The sequence below is a fragment of the Molossus molossus genome, unplaced genomic scaffold, assembly GCF_014108415.1.
Source record: "Molossus molossus isolate mMolMol1 unplaced genomic scaffold, mMolMol1.p scaffold_m16_p_16, whole genome shotgun sequence".
NCBI classification, from domain to species: Eukaryota; Metazoa; Chordata; class Mammalia; order Chiroptera; family Molossidae; genus Molossus; species Molossus molossus.
The window spans coordinates 71,409,168-71,426,649 of NW_023425351.1; the positions used below are offsets into that span (position 1 = coordinate 71,409,168).

Consider the following 17,482-nt stretch of genomic DNA (forward strand, 5'->3'; position numbering starts at 1 on the left):
CCCTTGCCCTCGTGGGGTAGGAAAACGCCGTCCCGTTCCCGTGGGGACCTGGAAGACCAGGAGGGAAAAGCACCCTCTTCCCTCGAATCCATAAAACTTGTGCACCCGGCTGATCTAATCAAGTATGTTTAACAACCGAGATGGCGGCGACACTGTTCACACTTTAAAGATGAGTAGTGAGACCCAAATGCCGAGCGTGAGTGTTGTGCGTGGAGTGTGCGAAGAGAGAAGTCTCTAGAAACCGTGTCTCAGCTCTGAGCCCTCTGCTCTCTCCCAGCTACAGGCTGGGGTCTCTGACTCTCAGCCGACAGTGACGGGCGACACAGGGTAGTCTGCATGAATAAATGAAACTGTCGCAGGGAGTTGTTTCAAGTAAGCAGGGAACACGGGTGCAGGAGCGGTCAGACTGGCCTGACCCCAGCCGCGTGCCCAGTCCCCACACCGTGTATCAGCACCATGACCTCAGACGGCTCCCATGGCATCCCTGAACCTCAGTGAGCTCATCTCTGAAGTGAGGATGATACATTATACCCACCTGCCGAGAGGCTGTGAGGACCCGTGAAGAACGGGTACAAAAGGCTGACACAGCACCCAGACCTCCTGACAGCACCCGGTTTATACCCAAGCGATGCCACGTAGAAGAAGGCATGGGGTGTGAGTGGGCAAATGAACCCCTCAGCGTGAGCTGCGGCTCCGTCACCAACATTCTGGGAGGATTCTGGCCCGAAACTCCCTCTCTGCCTTCCAATTCCCTCATCTTCAATAAATATTACCACCACACAAATAGCTACTATGGCCAAATTTTGCATAACTGTTAGGTGACCATGTGTGGGCCCCAGGTCTCTTAATAACACCACGGAGATGGGCACACAGATGAGCAGACTGCAGTGGTTAAGGGCTGACATCTCCCTTCCACAAGGACTATTCTGTGGAGCTCAGCTCCCAGAGAAGCAAGACTCCACAGAAGTGACTTTTATTTAAGCATCAAGAATCACCTCGTGCCCCGCTGGCCCACCTTTATGACTCACCCAGACACCGATGGAATGGTCGGAGCCGCCTCCCCGTGGGGGACGGGGGTTCGGGAGGTGCACCTCCTCAGCCCCAGCATAGGATGCAGAAGGAGGCATGCCGTTTTCAGTGGAGGAGGAGAGGTGTTTTCCTCTCACCAGGATTGCTAAACACGCACTCAAAATTTTCCATTCTCAGCAGAAGCCACTGAAGCCAGCTTCTCAGTTCCCTTCACTGTTTGGGGAGCCCCTGTTCTGCAGAAGGTCCTGAGTTAGGTGCAGCCCAAAGGACAGAGTGGCAGTGGCTGCTGGTGCTGGGCTGGCAACCAGGTCTCACAGAGCACTGCTTTGTGCGCAAGCTCCCTGGGCCCTCGGCGCGCCGATGGAGAGCATGGTGGTGGTGATGACAATGGGGTACGAGTAAGGAATGGAGCAAGGAGGGACCGGAGAGGTTAAGTGATGCCATCAAAGACTCAGAGCTACGTGGTGGAAGAATCGCAACATGGACCCAGATGTCCTGGTTCCTAATTCCCAGTGCCTTCCGTGGCCGCACTGGTCCTTACGAGATCACCCTGCAGTAGGCCCTGCCCTAATGCCCCTCTTGAGCACTGTGTGGGCCTCTCCTCCACAGCACGTGTAAGTCCCACCACAGGGTAAACGCCGTGGATTTACAGACGGGAGAGATGTTAGCTTCAAGACTGTGAGTCTGAGTCTCTCATTACTGTTCACCCTTGTTAACCAGGTCTTCGGGTAGGCTAATGGTTTGGGTTTCTTCTCTTTTTTTAAAGCTCCTTCCAAGGGAATTTCATCACCAACACCATGTACCACTAAATCCATTGCATTGACAGACAGCATCTAGCCTATAGGACCCCTTCAGCACCTGGACAGCTCCGCGGCCCCAAGGTTGCATACACTGAGGGTGTAGACTCTCCTCGGGCCACAGGATGGTCTGCAGCAATGACACCTGCAGAGAACCGTCCTCCGTCTCCTAGACACTGCAGGTGTGCTCACAACGAATCTCCACATCTTCGCTCAAGGATGAGATCGGGCCATGTGTTTTCATTCCTGTGTCACCAGCCTTCATATTTTGCTTGACATAAAGTAGGGGGCCATACATGTTTGAAGTGTCTTCCTTTTCTCCCTCCCTCATTGACCATGACAAAATCTGCCCATGAGGGGGGCCACCTACTGTTATCCCCAGGCCACGAGACAGCGGGCAGGAGGGCTGCCTGAGGACGAAGCCGGGCTATGCGGTGTTCGGTTCTGTAGCAGGAGCCAGGAAGGAAATGATTCTCCTACACACGTCTCGGAGGAAGAACCAGTGCACCGCTCACTCGGGATGGAAAGAGAGGGGGAGGGAAGACAAGCCCAGGTTCAAAGCTTAGGGCTGCTTCTGCCCTGGCCGGTTTGGCTCAGCGGTTAGAGCGTCGGCCTGTGGTCCAGAGAGACCTGGGTTCAGTTCCCGCTAAGGGCACGTACTTCGGTTGCAGTTTGTCCCCGGCCCTGGTTGGTCATGTGGGTGGCAGCCACTCGATGTGTCCCTTCACGTCGATGTTTCTCTCTCTCCCTCCCACTCTATCTGTACAAAAAATGGAAAAATATCCTCGGGTGAGGATAAAAAAAAAAAAAAAGCTTAGGGCTGCTTCTTAACAGCTATGTGACTCGGTGCAGCCAAAGTCTCCATTGGTAAAAGAAGAAAAACACCTTCACCCTCGCAGGCTTAATATGCAGATGTTTGCACATAAATAAATATGCTACAGTTGCCCTGGCTGGTTTGGCTCAGTGGTAGAGCCTTGGCCTGTGGACCAATGAGTCGTGGGTTCAATTCTGGTCCAGGGCAAGTACCTCGGTTGTGGTTTGTCCCCGGCCCTGGTTGGGGTTGTGCGAGAGGCAACCAGTCAATGTGTCCCTCTTATGTCAATGTTTCTCTCTCTCTCTCCCTCCCATTCTATCTGAAGATAAATAAAAAAATATCCTCAGGTGAGGATAATATATGCACATGTGCGCGCGCACACACACACACACATACACACACTACTGTATAGACAGTCAGTGCTGGCCAATTATGGATCTGAAATATATAAGCACAGAGCGCTAACTGCTTATATAGAGGTACTGCATTACCTACTTTATTTTTATTTTTTTATCCTCACCTGAGGATATTTTATCTTCAAGCAGAGCGGGAGGGCATTTATCTTCAAGCAGAGCGGGAGGGAGAGAGAGAGAGAGAGAAACATTGATGTGAGAGGCACATCGACGTGAGAGGCACATCAACCAGTCGCCACCCACCTGACCCCATCTGGGGCCTGGGACAAATTGCAACTGAGGTATGTGCCCTTAGCGAGAATCGAACCTGTGATTCCCCGGTCCGTGGGCCAACGCTCTAACCACTGAGCCAAACCGGCCAGGGCACATTACCTACTTTAAATCTCACAGTAGTGATAGCGACGTTGGAGATCTCTGGAAACTGACCCTTCGGGGCTTCAGCAAGATGTCGAAGGTTATAGCCACAGAAGGGAGCTTTTCTGACCTGGGTCCTTTGATATGAAATTGTCACGATGACGCTGGAATTAAACATCTGCTAAGTTGCTTCTAGCTCTACCCCCCGCAAAGCCACACACATCGATCCCGGTGAGGACCAGGCCTTGATGGCGTGGCGTCAATGTGGTTCACGGGCCCTTCAGAATGAGGATTCTCCGCTCTGGCCAGAAGGCACCCCAAGCTCAGGGACAGCAGCCCTCTTCCCCAAGGAGGCGGGGAGATCGCCGACCCGCGGAATTACCGTGTACTTACTAATCACCCCGGGTACCTGGGCTCACAGCACAGAATGATCACGGAAAACAGCCTCTTCCCAAATGGTTATTTACGCATCATTAAATCCCTAATAGAGGGAGAAGCCAAGGGCCGGAGAGTTCCGAGCCGGGCAGAGCCGGTGTCAGTTGGAAACCAGGGGGGGCCAACGTGCACTGGAGAGATCCGGTTGGCAGTGGGGTTCACTGTTCTTATTCCCTCTTCTCTGGGGGGAAACTAAACCACCAGCGTGAATGGAGAAGCCCGAACGTGGCCTGTTTGGGACCCTGGGCTCTGCAGGTGGGCCGCCCAGGCTGCAAACCCCTGGGACTGAATCACCGGTGGCCAGTCTCAGTGGCCTCCTGTGCAAGGGGCACCACCACCGACCAGGGTGCGGTCCTGAGCTCCGGGGAGAACAGTGATGGGAACTGAGAACGACGGCTCCCCAGACCCACCGGCGTTCAGCGCACACCCTGGGCCGGGACGGGTCACTTACCTGAGCTCCTGGGGGCCCAGGAGGGCCCTGGTGACCCCGGGGTCCTGGAGGTCCCTGGTAACACAAGCCGAACATGAATTAGCCACGACTCCCCTTCCCCAGGCCTGGGCCACCACCCTCCTCAGCCCCTTGCTGACTCGGATTTCACTTCCGACGTGCCCAGCAGGGCTGAGCTACGCGTCGGCCTCGGCACTCCCGGCAGGAAGCCCATGGACACGCCTCCGCAGGCTGCACAGCAGGCCCGAGCCCACCGCCGTGCCCTTCTGCTTCTGCCCCTCCTGACCCCCGACGGGAGGGCGCGTCTCTTACCTGCTCGCCCTTCAGGCCTTCTCGCTGCACCTGGGGGACAAACCAGCGTCAGCAGAGGGGCGGCCGGTTGTCCGTGGCCAGGCCAAGCCCTCTGGGCTGCACGGAGGGAGCAGCGGGGCCCTGTCGGGCTGGGCTCACCCCTCTGAGGGCTGAGAGCCTTCGGTCCGCTGGTGCGGTCACGGAGGCGGGGACTCCTCCAGCGACTCGGTCCTACCAGCCCAGGAGCCCGAGATTCCGGCCGCCAAGCCCGGTCCCACTTACCACAGAGCCCGGCACACCAGGGGGTCCTGCGGGCCCCACGTCACCCTGTGGAGAAATTAATGACCTGTCACCGGTGGCACGCACTGCCACCATCCCCGGTGCCCCCCGCTGAGGCCCTGCGTGTTCCTGCAGGTCCTCCGACCTCGCCGGTCTCTGCCCTGCGCCGCGCACAGGGCCACCCGCCAGACCCACTCCTCTCCGGGACACACAGTTCTGTTGGAGGAGACTGTTTCCCCTTTGTCACATCCAGCCCGGCGCCTGGGGCTTGCTGGGCGACCGCTTTCTGCCGAGAGCAACCCAGTGCACTGCGTGGGCAGCACCGCGGGAACCCGGCCCCGAGTCAGACACACAACGGCGGTGACTGTCCCCACGGCGCAACCCTTCTGCCAAGTCCCTGGGGCAGCAGCTGGTCAGCACCCAGAGCGAGCGACCAGACAAATAACTGGTGCCAATGCTGTGATGGCTCCGTCCATGTCGACAAGGTGATGGATAAGGCGGGTTTGGTCTCTGTAGCTCCAGGAGCCCGGGCCATGGTGACTGGCCACGGTGACTGGCCACGGTGACTGGCAGCGTTTCCTGGGTGGGGGGCTACACCTGGAGTCTACGCGGGGCGACTGTCAACTACAGCGACCGGAGGTCCTCACCGCCCCTGCTCTGTGTCCCTGCGGCTCAAACAAGGGTGCCTGTGCCCACGGGTGGCTTGGGGACCCACCCTGTCACTCCCCGGAGGCTCTCACAGGCAGTGGGGGGATTGCGCAAACACTGCTGCTGACTCAGTGGGCAAGGAAGGGAGGAGTTGCTGAAGAGACAAGGAAGCAGCTGTTAAACCCTGCAGCCACGGGGCAGGGGAGCGACGGGAGGCACACCTGCCGGCCTCCCCGCGCCTGAGGCTCCACTATCTGGACAGAACGCGTTTCTCCGACACCGAAACTGACGCCCACAACTGCACTGTGCCCACGGTCGCCCGAGATTGGGACAAGCCCCCTCGCTCCCCCCGGCCTCGGGTGCTTTTCTAAAATCTCAATGGGTCATGTTTTTAATAGCCTTTGACTTGGAATAAGACACCCTACTTTTCTGGGCCTTTGTTCCCTCATCTCTAAAAGTTGGGGTGGGGGAGAGTTGCAGAGATCAGCTCTGTTTCTCGAATTGTAAACCATCTAAGACTTGTCCCCACGGTGCCCTCTTAGAAGGAGCTGAGCACCCCCGCCCCCGGGCATCGCTGGTTTCCTGGTTATTCAATGAGCAAACGCCCCACGGAATACATGACCCTGACCTCGTGCCCCCCCCTCCACTGCGTTCGTCACAATAACCAACAATGACTCAGCTGTTCCCCAAACAGGAGGGGCTAAAAAAACCTGTACGTAGATCATCAATTCCTCTCTCGCTCTCTCTGAAGCAAGAAAGAGTCATCACCAGAACCAAACTTCAATGGTCCTTCCTTCTGAGCGACTTGAAATAAACTACTTACTTATTTTAGGATTTAGCATCTTGTCAAGGAACTGCAGAAATATTCTAAAATCCTGAGACCAGGATAACATAACAATGTAACCCTCAGCTCTAAAAATATCTAGACGGAGAGGGAATAATTAACTGGGCCCGAGCCGCAGCCGAGCGCCGGGCGTCTCGCGAGCCACCCCCTGGCTCCATCCTGCGCGGAGGTCCCTGCAGCCCGTGGCCTGCTGAGCCACCAGGCAGCACGCCTGGCTCGGCCAGTGACCTTCGCCTGAGCTCAGGGACACTGGGCAGATGTGCGGCGCCTCGGGGTCCCCCTGCTCCTCCTTCCCTCTCCTCAGCTGTTCTCAAGCCACTGTCTTCTGTCTTCCCCAAGGGCCGGTCCAAGAGCCCGGTAGTCAGGGTCAGGGCTGTCCCTCGTCACCTCTCCTACTAACGCATCACCCCTTCTTGGTGGCACCCCTCGTCACCCGCACGCTCAGGAAGGTCATCACGGGCACATGCGTCTCTGTGGCACCTCGAGGTCTACAAAGAACCCTTGCGTGTAGCTCGCTCCGCTGAGCTGCAGGACGTCCGAGCAGGACACGGGCTGCGTGAAGCCTTGTCGAGAAAATGTTCTGACAGATGATGGGTAGGGAAGAGGCGCTTTCTACTCTCTGTGAACGATCCAGTGCCTTCTCAGAAGGGTTGTCCCCGGAAAAGAAAAGTTAAAACCCTTTAAACGTTGCAGAGGGTAGAGGAACTGGAAGAGGCGTTGGTAAGATGTCTTTTGGTCTTTCTTCCTACCCTGCCTTTGTCCAAGAGCAATTTAGGTAGCATACTATTTTACTAGGTCTGAATAGAATAGAATAGAATAATAGAATAGAAATTTGTTTATTAAAAAAACTTTTATCCCTAAAAGTAGAAAAAGATTAAACAGTCACCAGAAATGGCGTGTTAGCTAAGATCCTGGTGCCCGAATCACCAGGCTCCCAGAACTCAGCCTGGGCTCCCCCCCACCCCCGGTCCCCGCTGCTGCAGGCGGGCAGCTCACACAGCGTCTGTCCAGGGCCCAGAGCCCCCCCAGCCCCGGGCCAGGCTTACCTTCTGTCCCTGGGGCCCGGCTGTGCCGGGGGGGCCGGGTCGTCCCTAGGAAAGAAGGAGAGGTGAGCTGTCAGCGCCGTGGGGAGCAGAGAGCGGTTGAGGGGGGCAGCTGCAATGTGCTCCTTCCCCAGAGGGCGGGGCCCTCTCAGACCAGACTTCCTGAGGGACCCGAGGGACACGTCGGACAGAACCTGGACCAAGGCAGGACGCAAGCACCAAGCTCTCTTTGGGCACAGGGACCCGGGAGGCCAGGGGAGGTGGAGCGGTGTGGAACTGGGGGTGCTGAGGGCTGGCGAGGTCTCCAGGGCCCGGGGGCAGCGACCTGGCCTCCAGACCAGGACTCGCTGAGGACAGGAAAGCCGGGCCCCAGAGGGCGGGCAGGGCCAGTGCTGAGACCAGCCCTCCTCCACCTCCACGTTCCCGGGGAGCCTCCCAGGAGCGGCCAGGGGAAAGCCCAGTGGAAGTGAGGAGGGGCCCGGGAGCCACCTACACTCACAGCCCGGAGGAGGGTCTGGGAGGCAGTCACACCCTCCCGGCACCCCCCACTAACAGCCTCCAGCTGAGCAGGACGGAGACCGGGGCCCCAGCCAACCCTGTCCTCCGGCGAAGCGCGGCCCAGCCAGCCAGTGCCCACCGACCTGCTCTCCCGGCTGCCCAGGCTTCCCAGGGAATCCGTCCAGGCCTCGCTCCCCCTGGCGGAAGAAGAGCGGAGAGACGAAGAGCAGGTGAGCATCCCCACGGAAGGAAGGTGAGCAGACCCCTCCGCTCCCATGGACTCGGCTCCGGTCTCCCCAGGCCCTTCAGACGCGGGGCTGCCAGCACACTCAGCCAGCCTCGGGTTTAAGCGTATGGGGGTCCGGGAGCGTGAGGCCCAAGTCGGGGAAACCAGAGTCCTCTCTGCATTTCATTCCCCAAATCTGCGACCCAGGGCGGCCAGGGGGCCTCTCTGAACCAGTTTTCTCACCTCACGGGGCTTCCTCGGGGTCCGACTAAGTAATGAGCGTGCGGGGTGCGTGGCGCAGGTCACAAACTGTGGGTGCACTTGTCCACCGCCCATTCACTACACTGCCAGTGCTCGGGTAACCGAGGTCCACTGCTGGCGGGCGGGAGGCCACCGTCCACACAGCCACCTGACACCCACCCGTCCGCGTACACTCCGGCGGAGCTGGGTGGGATCTCTCACTAGCTGTGCAACCCTGGGCCAGTCCCTTCGCCCGAGACTGCTTCTGCCAGCGATGTTCCCCGGGACGGACCCTGATGGAGGCACTGACGGAGGGACGGATGTGCCGGAGCACCTGAGAGCAAAGCCCTCCTCTCAGCCCCACGGGCCGCCTGGAGCCGAAGCCAGGGGTGCCACTGTGTGCCGCACGCCGCTACCGCCTGTGTCCAGGTTCCCGGCCAGGGTCCTTCCCCCGGGGGGCCCTGGAGCCGTTGATGGGGGAAGGTGACTCGAAAAGGTGGGTTCGTGCTGAGGCGGAGTCAGCAGCCGTGGCTCTCCTCCTTGAGCTCCCCAAACCCAGCAGCTTCTTCCTCGTCCCTACGCGCTGACCTTCCCCTGCTGGCTCCTCAGGGCCCGTCAGGGCTCCTTCGATGTCACCCCTCTGCCCTTTCCATCCAGGTCACCAGCCTGTGCTTCTCCAGCCTGGCCTCATCGCCCCCCTCAGGTGCCCCCAGCGCCCGGTCCAGACAAACACCGTGTGCCCCGAGTTGGCATTTATTGACTAACTGGGAGACGGCCCATGGAAAGTATTTGGAACTCCCCTTTTGTTTTTCTGTGACTTTACTGCTTCAGTTATTCCTTTCTTTGTTGCTCCTTCAGGTCGGTGCGTCTCTTCCGGGATGTGGATTCTCTGTGAATGATGGAGGTGGCCTGGTTTTCTGCCCACTGGGCTGTGAGTCTCGGGTTGCCTGCCTGGGGAGTCAGTTCGGTTTCCGCAGCCCACCTCTGCGACTGTGGCTCAGGGGCACCTCCAGGTGGGAGTGACCAGCGGCGGAGGTGCCCCGTGCCTCCTGGGGCTGCTGGCTGCCTGGGGAATGCTGCTCTCTCTGGGGACAAAGGTGATGCTTCCCCTGGCCAGCTCGAGCAGGAGTCGGAGGGGAGTGGACAGGTGGTAAGAAGCCCACCTTGGCCCGGCCGGTGTGGCTCAGTGGTTGAGTGTGGACCCTGCACCAAGAGGTCACCAGTTCGATTCCCGGTCAGGGCACATGCCCAGGTTGTGGGCCCGATCCCCAGTGGAGGGCGTGCAGGAGGCGGCCAATCGATGTTCTCTCTCATCAATATTTCTATCTCTCTCCCTCTCCCTTCCTCTCTCTCTAAAAATTAATAAAGAAAAAAATTAAAAAGAACCCCAACTCAGCTACAAATGCATGGCCCAGATTAATCACTGAGACCTGCCCAGGACCCCACTGCCCTCGCCCACTGACTGAGCTCGGGCTGTTCCCGGACCCTCCCAGTCCGGAAGTTCGGTTTGTAGTGTCTCCCCATCTACGTAAACTCAATCACACATATTTTCTGTCCTTCGGAAATTATTTCAGAATCCTAGAGTAAGGGTGCACCCATTTCTATTGTCAGGCGCTATCACCCGTTATTTAAAAGTCTTCATTCTGTGAGTTTGGGGGTGAACAGGAGTTGCCTGTGTTTCCTCTCTCTGCTCCCACACCTGTTACCAAACCTTCCTTCCCTCCCAATGCTATGACGTCGGCGGGTTTGAAGGCCGATGACAGATGAGGAAACTGAGGCCCAGATGTGAGGTGCTTGCACTGGAATCCTTGACCGGTCCCCCCCCCCCCCACAGCGTCTGCGCAGAGGCCCTGGAGGGGCACACGTGTCTCTCCCACGGATCCCCAGAGCTGGTGACGGCTTCGAGCCCATGGAGTCCAACCGGCTCACTTCACAACGGACAGCCCCAGGGGAATGCGTCTTGTCCGGGTCCCACAGACACTCAGTGATGGAGCCGGGACTAACGTCAGGGCCTCCGACTCCCAGGCCAGAGCTCTCCTCCTCGGAAAGTCAGCCTACCCACGCCACCCTGGAACGGGCACGGCCAACGGCGAGCTCAGCGGGCTCTCAGCCTGTGACTGGCCATGTTCCGCCCCGAGGAGGGGGCCTGCCTGCTGCCCAAGCCCCCGTCTCACATCCTTGCACTTGCATTTAGGACCCGTGGAGCCCGGAGCCCAGATCCCTCCACCTGCAACTCAGCACAGCTGGGCCACACCGCGGGGGCCCGGCTGGCCGTGGACTCAGCAATCTGCTTGGCTGGCAGCACACAGCGAGCCGGGACACAGCTGGGCGCTGACCGATGTGGCTGTTCAGCAGGAGAGAAAGAGAATGGGCAGCAGAGGGTGGTGAGGGAGAGCAGAGACAGACAGACGGACACAGGGACAGGGGAAGGAGACAGCAGTCTATAAGGCAGGGTCTCTCCCTGAACTACCTTCAGAAGCCCAGCTGGGACATGGGGGGGGGGGAGCAATAGGGAAGATTTGGGTCAGAGGTGAAAACTACAGACAGCAGGTCCCTCCTGAAGGCTCGGCGCTTGGTTTTCTTCTGCTGGTGCTGGTTTTCGTTGGGTTTTGTTCCCACTGCACTGACCACACAAGCCCAACAGAGGACAGGGTGTGGACAGCTGGCCACCAGCTTGGTTCCTGCCACAGACCCAGTGGCAGCCAGGTTCCTGGGGGGGCAGGGACCGGTGGTCAGCCTCACAACGCAGACTCAACGCCTGGCTCCCCTCAAGCTGCGTGACCTTGGGCCAATTACTTAGCCTCTCTGTGCCTTGGTTTCCCATCTGCAAACACAAGGCTGCCGAGGGGACGAAGTGAGCTCCTACATGCAAAAGGCTTACACAACGCCTGACGCGTGGGCAGCACATTTCCAAAAACTGGTTACACCAAGCCAAGTGCGGACATGGAACGCGGGAAAGGGGAGAAACATCAATCGGTTGAGAAGGACCGGGAGGGAAGACTGCCTGGGGGAGGCGGGGTGTGAGCTGGGAGGCAGGGCGAGCGGAGCTCACGCGCCAGAGTCAGCAGACCTGAGCCCTGAGCCTGACCTAGCCAACGCGCTGCTGCCTGGGGACAGTCTGCACCGGCTGGTACCCCGTTTCCTGGTTGGGTTAAAACAACGACAAACAAGGAAAGGAAAGAAGGCAGTAGGACTACAAGAACTCTGAGATCTCTAAGGATTTGCACCTTCCTCCACCCTTAGGGAAGTGTGTGTGCAAATTAGATGAGACTCTTTGTCCAGAGCACCTTCCAATCCCAAACGCGGACGTAGGCGAGACCTCCTTTAAAATTCACATCCACCCTGCGGCAGGTGGCGCGGGCTTTGGTAAAGGAAGCAGAGTTTCAGGGATCAGGCACCTCATCCTCAGGAGGTCTGGTCTGAGGTCTCAATCCCTCCGCGCTGGGCGCACTGGCTGCGGCTCCGGGCCTCCGACAGCAGAGGGCGCGCGCACCCCACTTAGAGCGGAACGCGGCGCCGGTGTTCCGGCTGAAGAAGTCTCGGCAATTCTGAACTCGGGGTGCTGCTGCGCACATTTCGCGTGGGAGGCCGTGGGTGTGTTTCTTCCACGCCGCTTGCTCCGAGACAGACAGCGTTACCCCTAAATGTCAGAGAGGCTGGAAGCTTGTGCGAGGCCCCGAGCTGGCAGGGCAGGGCTGACGCTCTTGCCGGTTCGTGAGGGCAGCCAGGGCAGGGCCGGGGAAGACCCTCCCGGGCTGCAGGAGCTGGACTGTCACCTCCACTCGAATTGTCCTGGGAGCACGGCTCTGCAGACGGAGCTGGGGCCTCTGCCTCCAACTCTGGCCCCTTAATGAGGAGACTCTTCTCTTTCCACCTTAGCCCTGGCCACCCGTCCCCAGGTCAGCAGCCCCTGCCAGCGCACGCGGGGCTCGCTGCCCCTCAGTCACAGGACGTCCCGGTGCCTGCACATCTCAGCTGGCCGCCAGGGTCCCTGCTGGAAACCGCCTAGAGCCAGGGCTGCTCCACCCTGCAGAGAACGCCTGGCCGTGTGGCTGGCGGCAGGAGCCTCGTCGGAGGATGGTGGCGGCTCCCTCTGGCCCCGCTCCATGCTGGGCAGCGCCAGGCAGTGGGACGGGCCGGTCTCAAGAGGCGATGGAAACTTCCTTCTTGCTGATGTAAGAAATTGGGTTTGTGAGAAAACAGGCTGCTGTAAGTGCCCATCAGATACAGGAACTGGAAAGGCGCCTAGAGGGTCACATGGTCCAGGCTTCACTTTGACAGATTGGAAACGGGGGGCCGAGAAGGGACCAGTCACCCGGAAACTTAGCACCAGGGTCAGACGTCTGCCCGAGGCTGAGCCAGCAGGGTGGGCCCACGATTCTCCCTCTCTCCCTGTCTCGTCTGTCTTCCCACCTTCTAAGTACAGTCAAACCTCGGTTCTCACACATCTCCTGTCTCGGTTTCTCTTCCCCACCCAGCCACCCTTCGTGCTGACCCCTGTGCGATCGGTCACGCGCCTCTCAGACGACACACGAAGGGGAGAAGGTGCGAACACGAGTCCGTTCACCGCCAACGTCTCAGGAGAGCACGCGGTGAACACGTTCGTGGCTTTTTTGCTTTTGATGCTGCTTATTGTTATTAAATTTTCATTTTTTTGCTGTATGTTTCATTCCCCTTTTGTTTTCTAAGTGCTCATTTGTAGATTAAACAGCACAGTGGGCACGAGTTGTATACAAGAGAGGTTAAGACGGGGAAGCAGCTGGCGGTCTGGAACGGATCGATCCAACCTGCACTATTTCTAACGGGAAAACCCGCTTCAGTTCTAGAGCAGCCTCTGGAACCCACTACGTTCAAGGGCCGAGGTTCCCCAGTGCACGCTGCCCAGTGCCACTCTCGGGCTCTACCAGCAGGGACTCATCTGCCACTCACAGCAGCCTCATGTCACAGAGATGCCTCTGAGCACCCAGGACACACTCCCCAGAGGCCACACTGCTCAGAGCCCAGCTCGGCATCCAGACGCAGGAGGAGGGCCCGAGCCGCTGAACAGGGCTCTCTCCACCAGGGTGATGCGTGGCTGCAGCCTGGAGACGGAGGCCCCCAGGTCACGGGTGAACGCTCTCTGAACCTCACCTGGAGGTGCATGTACATTCATACATGTACACGCACACACACCCATGTACACCTGTACCCACAGGCATGTGTATACATGCCTACACACTCATACACCTGTGCACACAGGCATGTGCACACATGCCTACATACACGCATATACACCTGTACACAGGCACGTGCACACATGCCTACATACACACATATACACCTGTACACACAGGCATGTGCACACGCACAGACACAGAACAAGCACAGAGCTGGCGGGCCCAGGTGCCCTCACCCTCTTTTCTGCAGAAAGCCATGTTAGTGTTTGAAGCCCACTGTAAATACCTTTTCTCCTCGGGGTCCCCTCTCCCCTCGTTCTCCTTGAAGACCCTGGAGGCAGAAGGGGAGGGGGAACATTAGTCACAACGTCTGAGTCCAGCTTCTCTGGCCTGTCTGAGGGCCACGCACAGGCTGCCGGGGACAGAGGCAGGAGTCTCCCCAGGGAGCCTCACTATGCACAGTGGGCTGCTCCCCGCCCCCCCCCGGGCCCGGCCGCCGAGCTTGGCCCTGCCAGAGAAGAGTTGAGGTCCTGGGCCGTTCCCCTGAGTGAACCAGGGCTGCCGGCCAGAGTGGACGCACCTGGCCCTGAGCGCACCTGGCCCAGGGCAGGAATGTGCTTCAGCATCAGCCCCACGGCCGCCCAGAGCTTGCGACTCTGCCACCCCCACCCCTGCCATCGGCACGCGGGCAGACACGGGAGGGGACCTGGTAGGAGACTGGCCCAGCCCTGGGGAGGGAGCAGGCCTGCCCAGTACTTACAGGAGCCCCGAGGTGGCCGGGAGGTCCGGGCAGGCCAGGCGGTCCTTGGAACCCCTGTAGGGAGCACGCACAGGGTCGGGAATGAGAAGAAAGGGCAGGAGTGGAGGAAACACCCCATCCACAGTGTGTGGGGAGATCCTCTGCTCCGTGAGGAGGCATCGAGACCCCACTGCCACTGCCTCCTCTGTTTGGGTCCCAGGACTTGAACCCCAATCTCAAGCTTTAAGGACCAGCTAGAGTGGGTCTGAGCTCTGATGAGGACAATTCCCTTTGGTACTTGCCCATGACCTGTGCCCCTTGCCCCCTGACCGGTGCCCTTGCCCTGTGATCAGCCCGGGACATGCACAGAGCTCCTGGCCAATGGGACGGATGCCTGTAGCTCCCCCTGCTGTGAGCCGTGCAGCCTGGACGGGCCAGACGGAGCCCAGCAGGTGTCCGCAGGGCCCCGGCTCCGTGTCCCCCGCACCGGGACCGCTGCAGCTCTGAAGCAGGCAGCCTGGCGCTATCTACCGGAGCTGTGGGCACGCAAACGCGCATTTCCTCGGCCAGAGGGAGGAAGTGTTTGCGGTCTCCCCTGCGGAAACGGAAATGCAGTGCTGGGGGCGAAATGCACGCGCGCACTCGCTGCTTCGCTGATTCCAGCAGAAAACGTGGAACTAGAAGCAAGCTCAGGGCCAGACACGGGGAAGTCATGTGAGCACGAGGCCCCAGGCCACGGCACAGCACTGGACGCGATGAGCGGCAGCACACGGGATGGTTCCTTTTGTAAGAATTCAGGGGAAATCGCACCGGGAGCACACGCCCGGGCGTCGTGCGGTGAGATGAGGGAGTCAAGTGGGGGTATCTGGGTGTCTCCCTACACCTAGAGCAACTGGTTTTGCGTCAAGATCTGCCCACGGGAACAGGAAACGGCTCGACACTCACGTGCATGCCCACCTCGCCAGGCAGTCCCGGCTCGCCAGGCTCACCCTGCACACAGAACAGCACATGGTCATGACACGGGCCTGGGGCACCCGCTCCCAGGACTCAGAAGGCTCCCCCGAGCAGTGGAACCCGAGGCCAGAGGGCTCCCCTCGCAGCCCCTCCTATAGCAGAGCAGCGGACCGTGGTGGGCGGGGCCATCTCGCCCACTGTCCCGGCTGGAGGGCACCGAAGTGCACAGAACAGTAGGGAGTGGAGCCACCAGCCACAGGGAGGCGACAGGGGGGCCATCTTCACGGAGGAGGAGTGGGGGTGTGTGGACATCTGTGGGACTCCCCTTTCTCTCGTCTCCGCCCAGACCTCGTGTCCTGAGTGCTACCGGCCATGAGCTCAGGAGGTGCCCACGAGTCGGGGCTCCCTCCCTGCGGCCTGAGCGCATTTGGCTGAACACGTAAAGGGAGCAGAGTGGGGCATCCAGACCGATGTCCGCTGCTCTCTTGATGGAGAAGAGCACCCCTTTCTCCCAGAGCAGACTGACCCCTGGAGTGGAGCTCACTTTTGTCGGGGCCCCGGAGCACGTTCCAATGCAGGGTAGTGGGGTGTCGATGAAAGGGAGGCAGGCTGGCCGCGCAGGGGACGGGGTGCTGCTCAGGTTTCGCCCATACTCTCCAGTTAAAACTGGGGTCATGGGCGAAACCCTCCCCGTGGACCTGGACTTGGTTCCAAGTCCGAGCACTGGGGACAGGGCCTCCCGTGCAGAACTGCTGGTCCACTAGCTGAGAAAGCTTCCAGGACACGCAGGGGGTGCCTGGCTGGGGCCTGGCCATGCCGCAGGCACCTCAGCGACGGGCAGGGGCTCTGACCGGGGTGCACGCCGGGCGCTACCGTGCAGGAAGGGCGGTAGGAGCACACGTACCCGCACGCCTTTGCTGCCATCTCTCCCGGGGGGACCGGGCAGGCCCAGGGAGCCCTAGGAGGACGGAAAGAGAACAGCGTTACTGCAGGGTGAGGGCGACGCCAGGCTCCTGCACGCTGGCACAGGGCCAGGCCAGGCAGGGGCCAAGGTTCTGCTACTCAGAGGGTGGCCCACCAGCCTGCAGCCTGGCACACCGGGGGGGGGGGGGTACGGAACCCAGACCCTCAGGCTCCGCGAGGCCTCCTGGGTGGGAGCTCACTTCTCAGAACAGCCCTGGAGGTCCACGTGCGAGGACAGCGTGCGTGAGTGGCCCCACCACGTCCCTGTCGGAGTGCCCGCGGGACCACCTTGCCCCAGCTCAGGGCCACACGTGGAAGGCAGCACCTGGGCCCGACGGACCCTGGGCTGGACGAGTCTTTGTCGGGGCCTTTCCTGGGCACCGAGAGATGACCAGCAGCACCCCTGGTTGTGACAACCAAAAATGTCTCCGGATGCTGCCAAATGTCCCCTGGGAGGCCGGCCTGCCCACGGTTGAGACTCAGTGGGCTCAACGAGGTATTTGATTTCTTTTGTTTGCACTGGGCAAACTCCATTGGAATGAGTCCCACGCAGAAGGGGTGACCGACACACCCGCGGGGAGGCTGTGGGGGTAAAGGGAAACGTGTGCAGGCTGCCCCCCCACACCCACACACACACACACACGGTTCCCTGACAGGCCGGGCGAACTGCAAGACAGGATTTAGGCTCCCCGCCAGGTCCCACACCATCTGATCCAAATCAAGCGTCCGGCCAAGACCCCCGCCAAGCTTGCCGCTTCTGTCTTTATGCCTGTGACACAGAGCATGTCGGTTCTCTGGTGTTGGGGAGCCCGGCTGGGGGTTCTGGGGAGCCAGAGAGGACAGTCAACCTCCCTGAGAGCAAGAGGGAAGCCGACCGTCTCTGCCTGACCAGCACTGTGCTCGGGTGGGGTGTTCGGAGGGACATTCTCAGAGGTCCTCGGGCATACAAGGGCAGGTGAGCCCTTTGGGGGTGTTTCACCGGGGACGTTTTCTACGGTGGATATTTCTTTCAGACAAGCGGGAGTCCGTGGAGTGTGTCCTGGGGTCAAACCGCCATCACCATCCGACTAAAAACTAGCCGTGGGGTCTGAAACCCCCAGGACAAGGAGGACAGCAGGGTGTTGGAGAAACACACTGGTCTCCAGGCCAACAGGCTGCCGCTTCTCGTCCTGCTGCCGCCGCTCAGCGCCCGTGGCCTTGGCCGAGACGGGACATGCTCCGAGCCGGTCCGTCTGTGAGCAGGGCTCAGGAACCCGCTGCAGGCTCCGTGCTCCCCAAGGACGTGGGCAGCGGGGCAGACGGGTCCGAGTG

At 59.8% G+C, this 17,482-nt stretch overlaps 1 protein-coding gene across 1 annotated transcript in view; it reads right to left on the reverse strand.

The window, feature by feature from the left end:
• Nucleotides 1-17,482, reverse strand: part of COL22A1 (collagen type XXII alpha 1 chain) — a 162,382-nt gene that overhangs the window by 91,245 nt on the left and 53,655 nt on the right. Inside the window, exons 12-20 of the mRNA XM_036264164.1 lie at nucleotides 16,113-16,166; nucleotides 15,200-15,244; nucleotides 14,276-14,329; nucleotides 13,802-13,846; nucleotides 8,037-8,090; nucleotides 7,399-7,443; nucleotides 4,864-4,908; nucleotides 4,603-4,632; nucleotides 4,294-4,347 (exon numbers count right to left, since the gene is read on the reverse strand). Coding sequence (XP_036120057.1) covers nucleotides 4,294-4,347; nucleotides 4,603-4,632; nucleotides 4,864-4,908; nucleotides 7,399-7,443; nucleotides 8,037-8,090; nucleotides 13,802-13,846; nucleotides 14,276-14,329; nucleotides 15,200-15,244; nucleotides 16,113-16,166 — 426 coding nt within the window. The remainder of the gene's footprint in view (nucleotides 1-4,293; nucleotides 4,348-4,602; nucleotides 4,633-4,863; nucleotides 4,909-7,398; nucleotides 7,444-8,036; nucleotides 8,091-13,801; nucleotides 13,847-14,275; nucleotides 14,330-15,199; nucleotides 15,245-16,112; nucleotides 16,167-17,482) is intronic.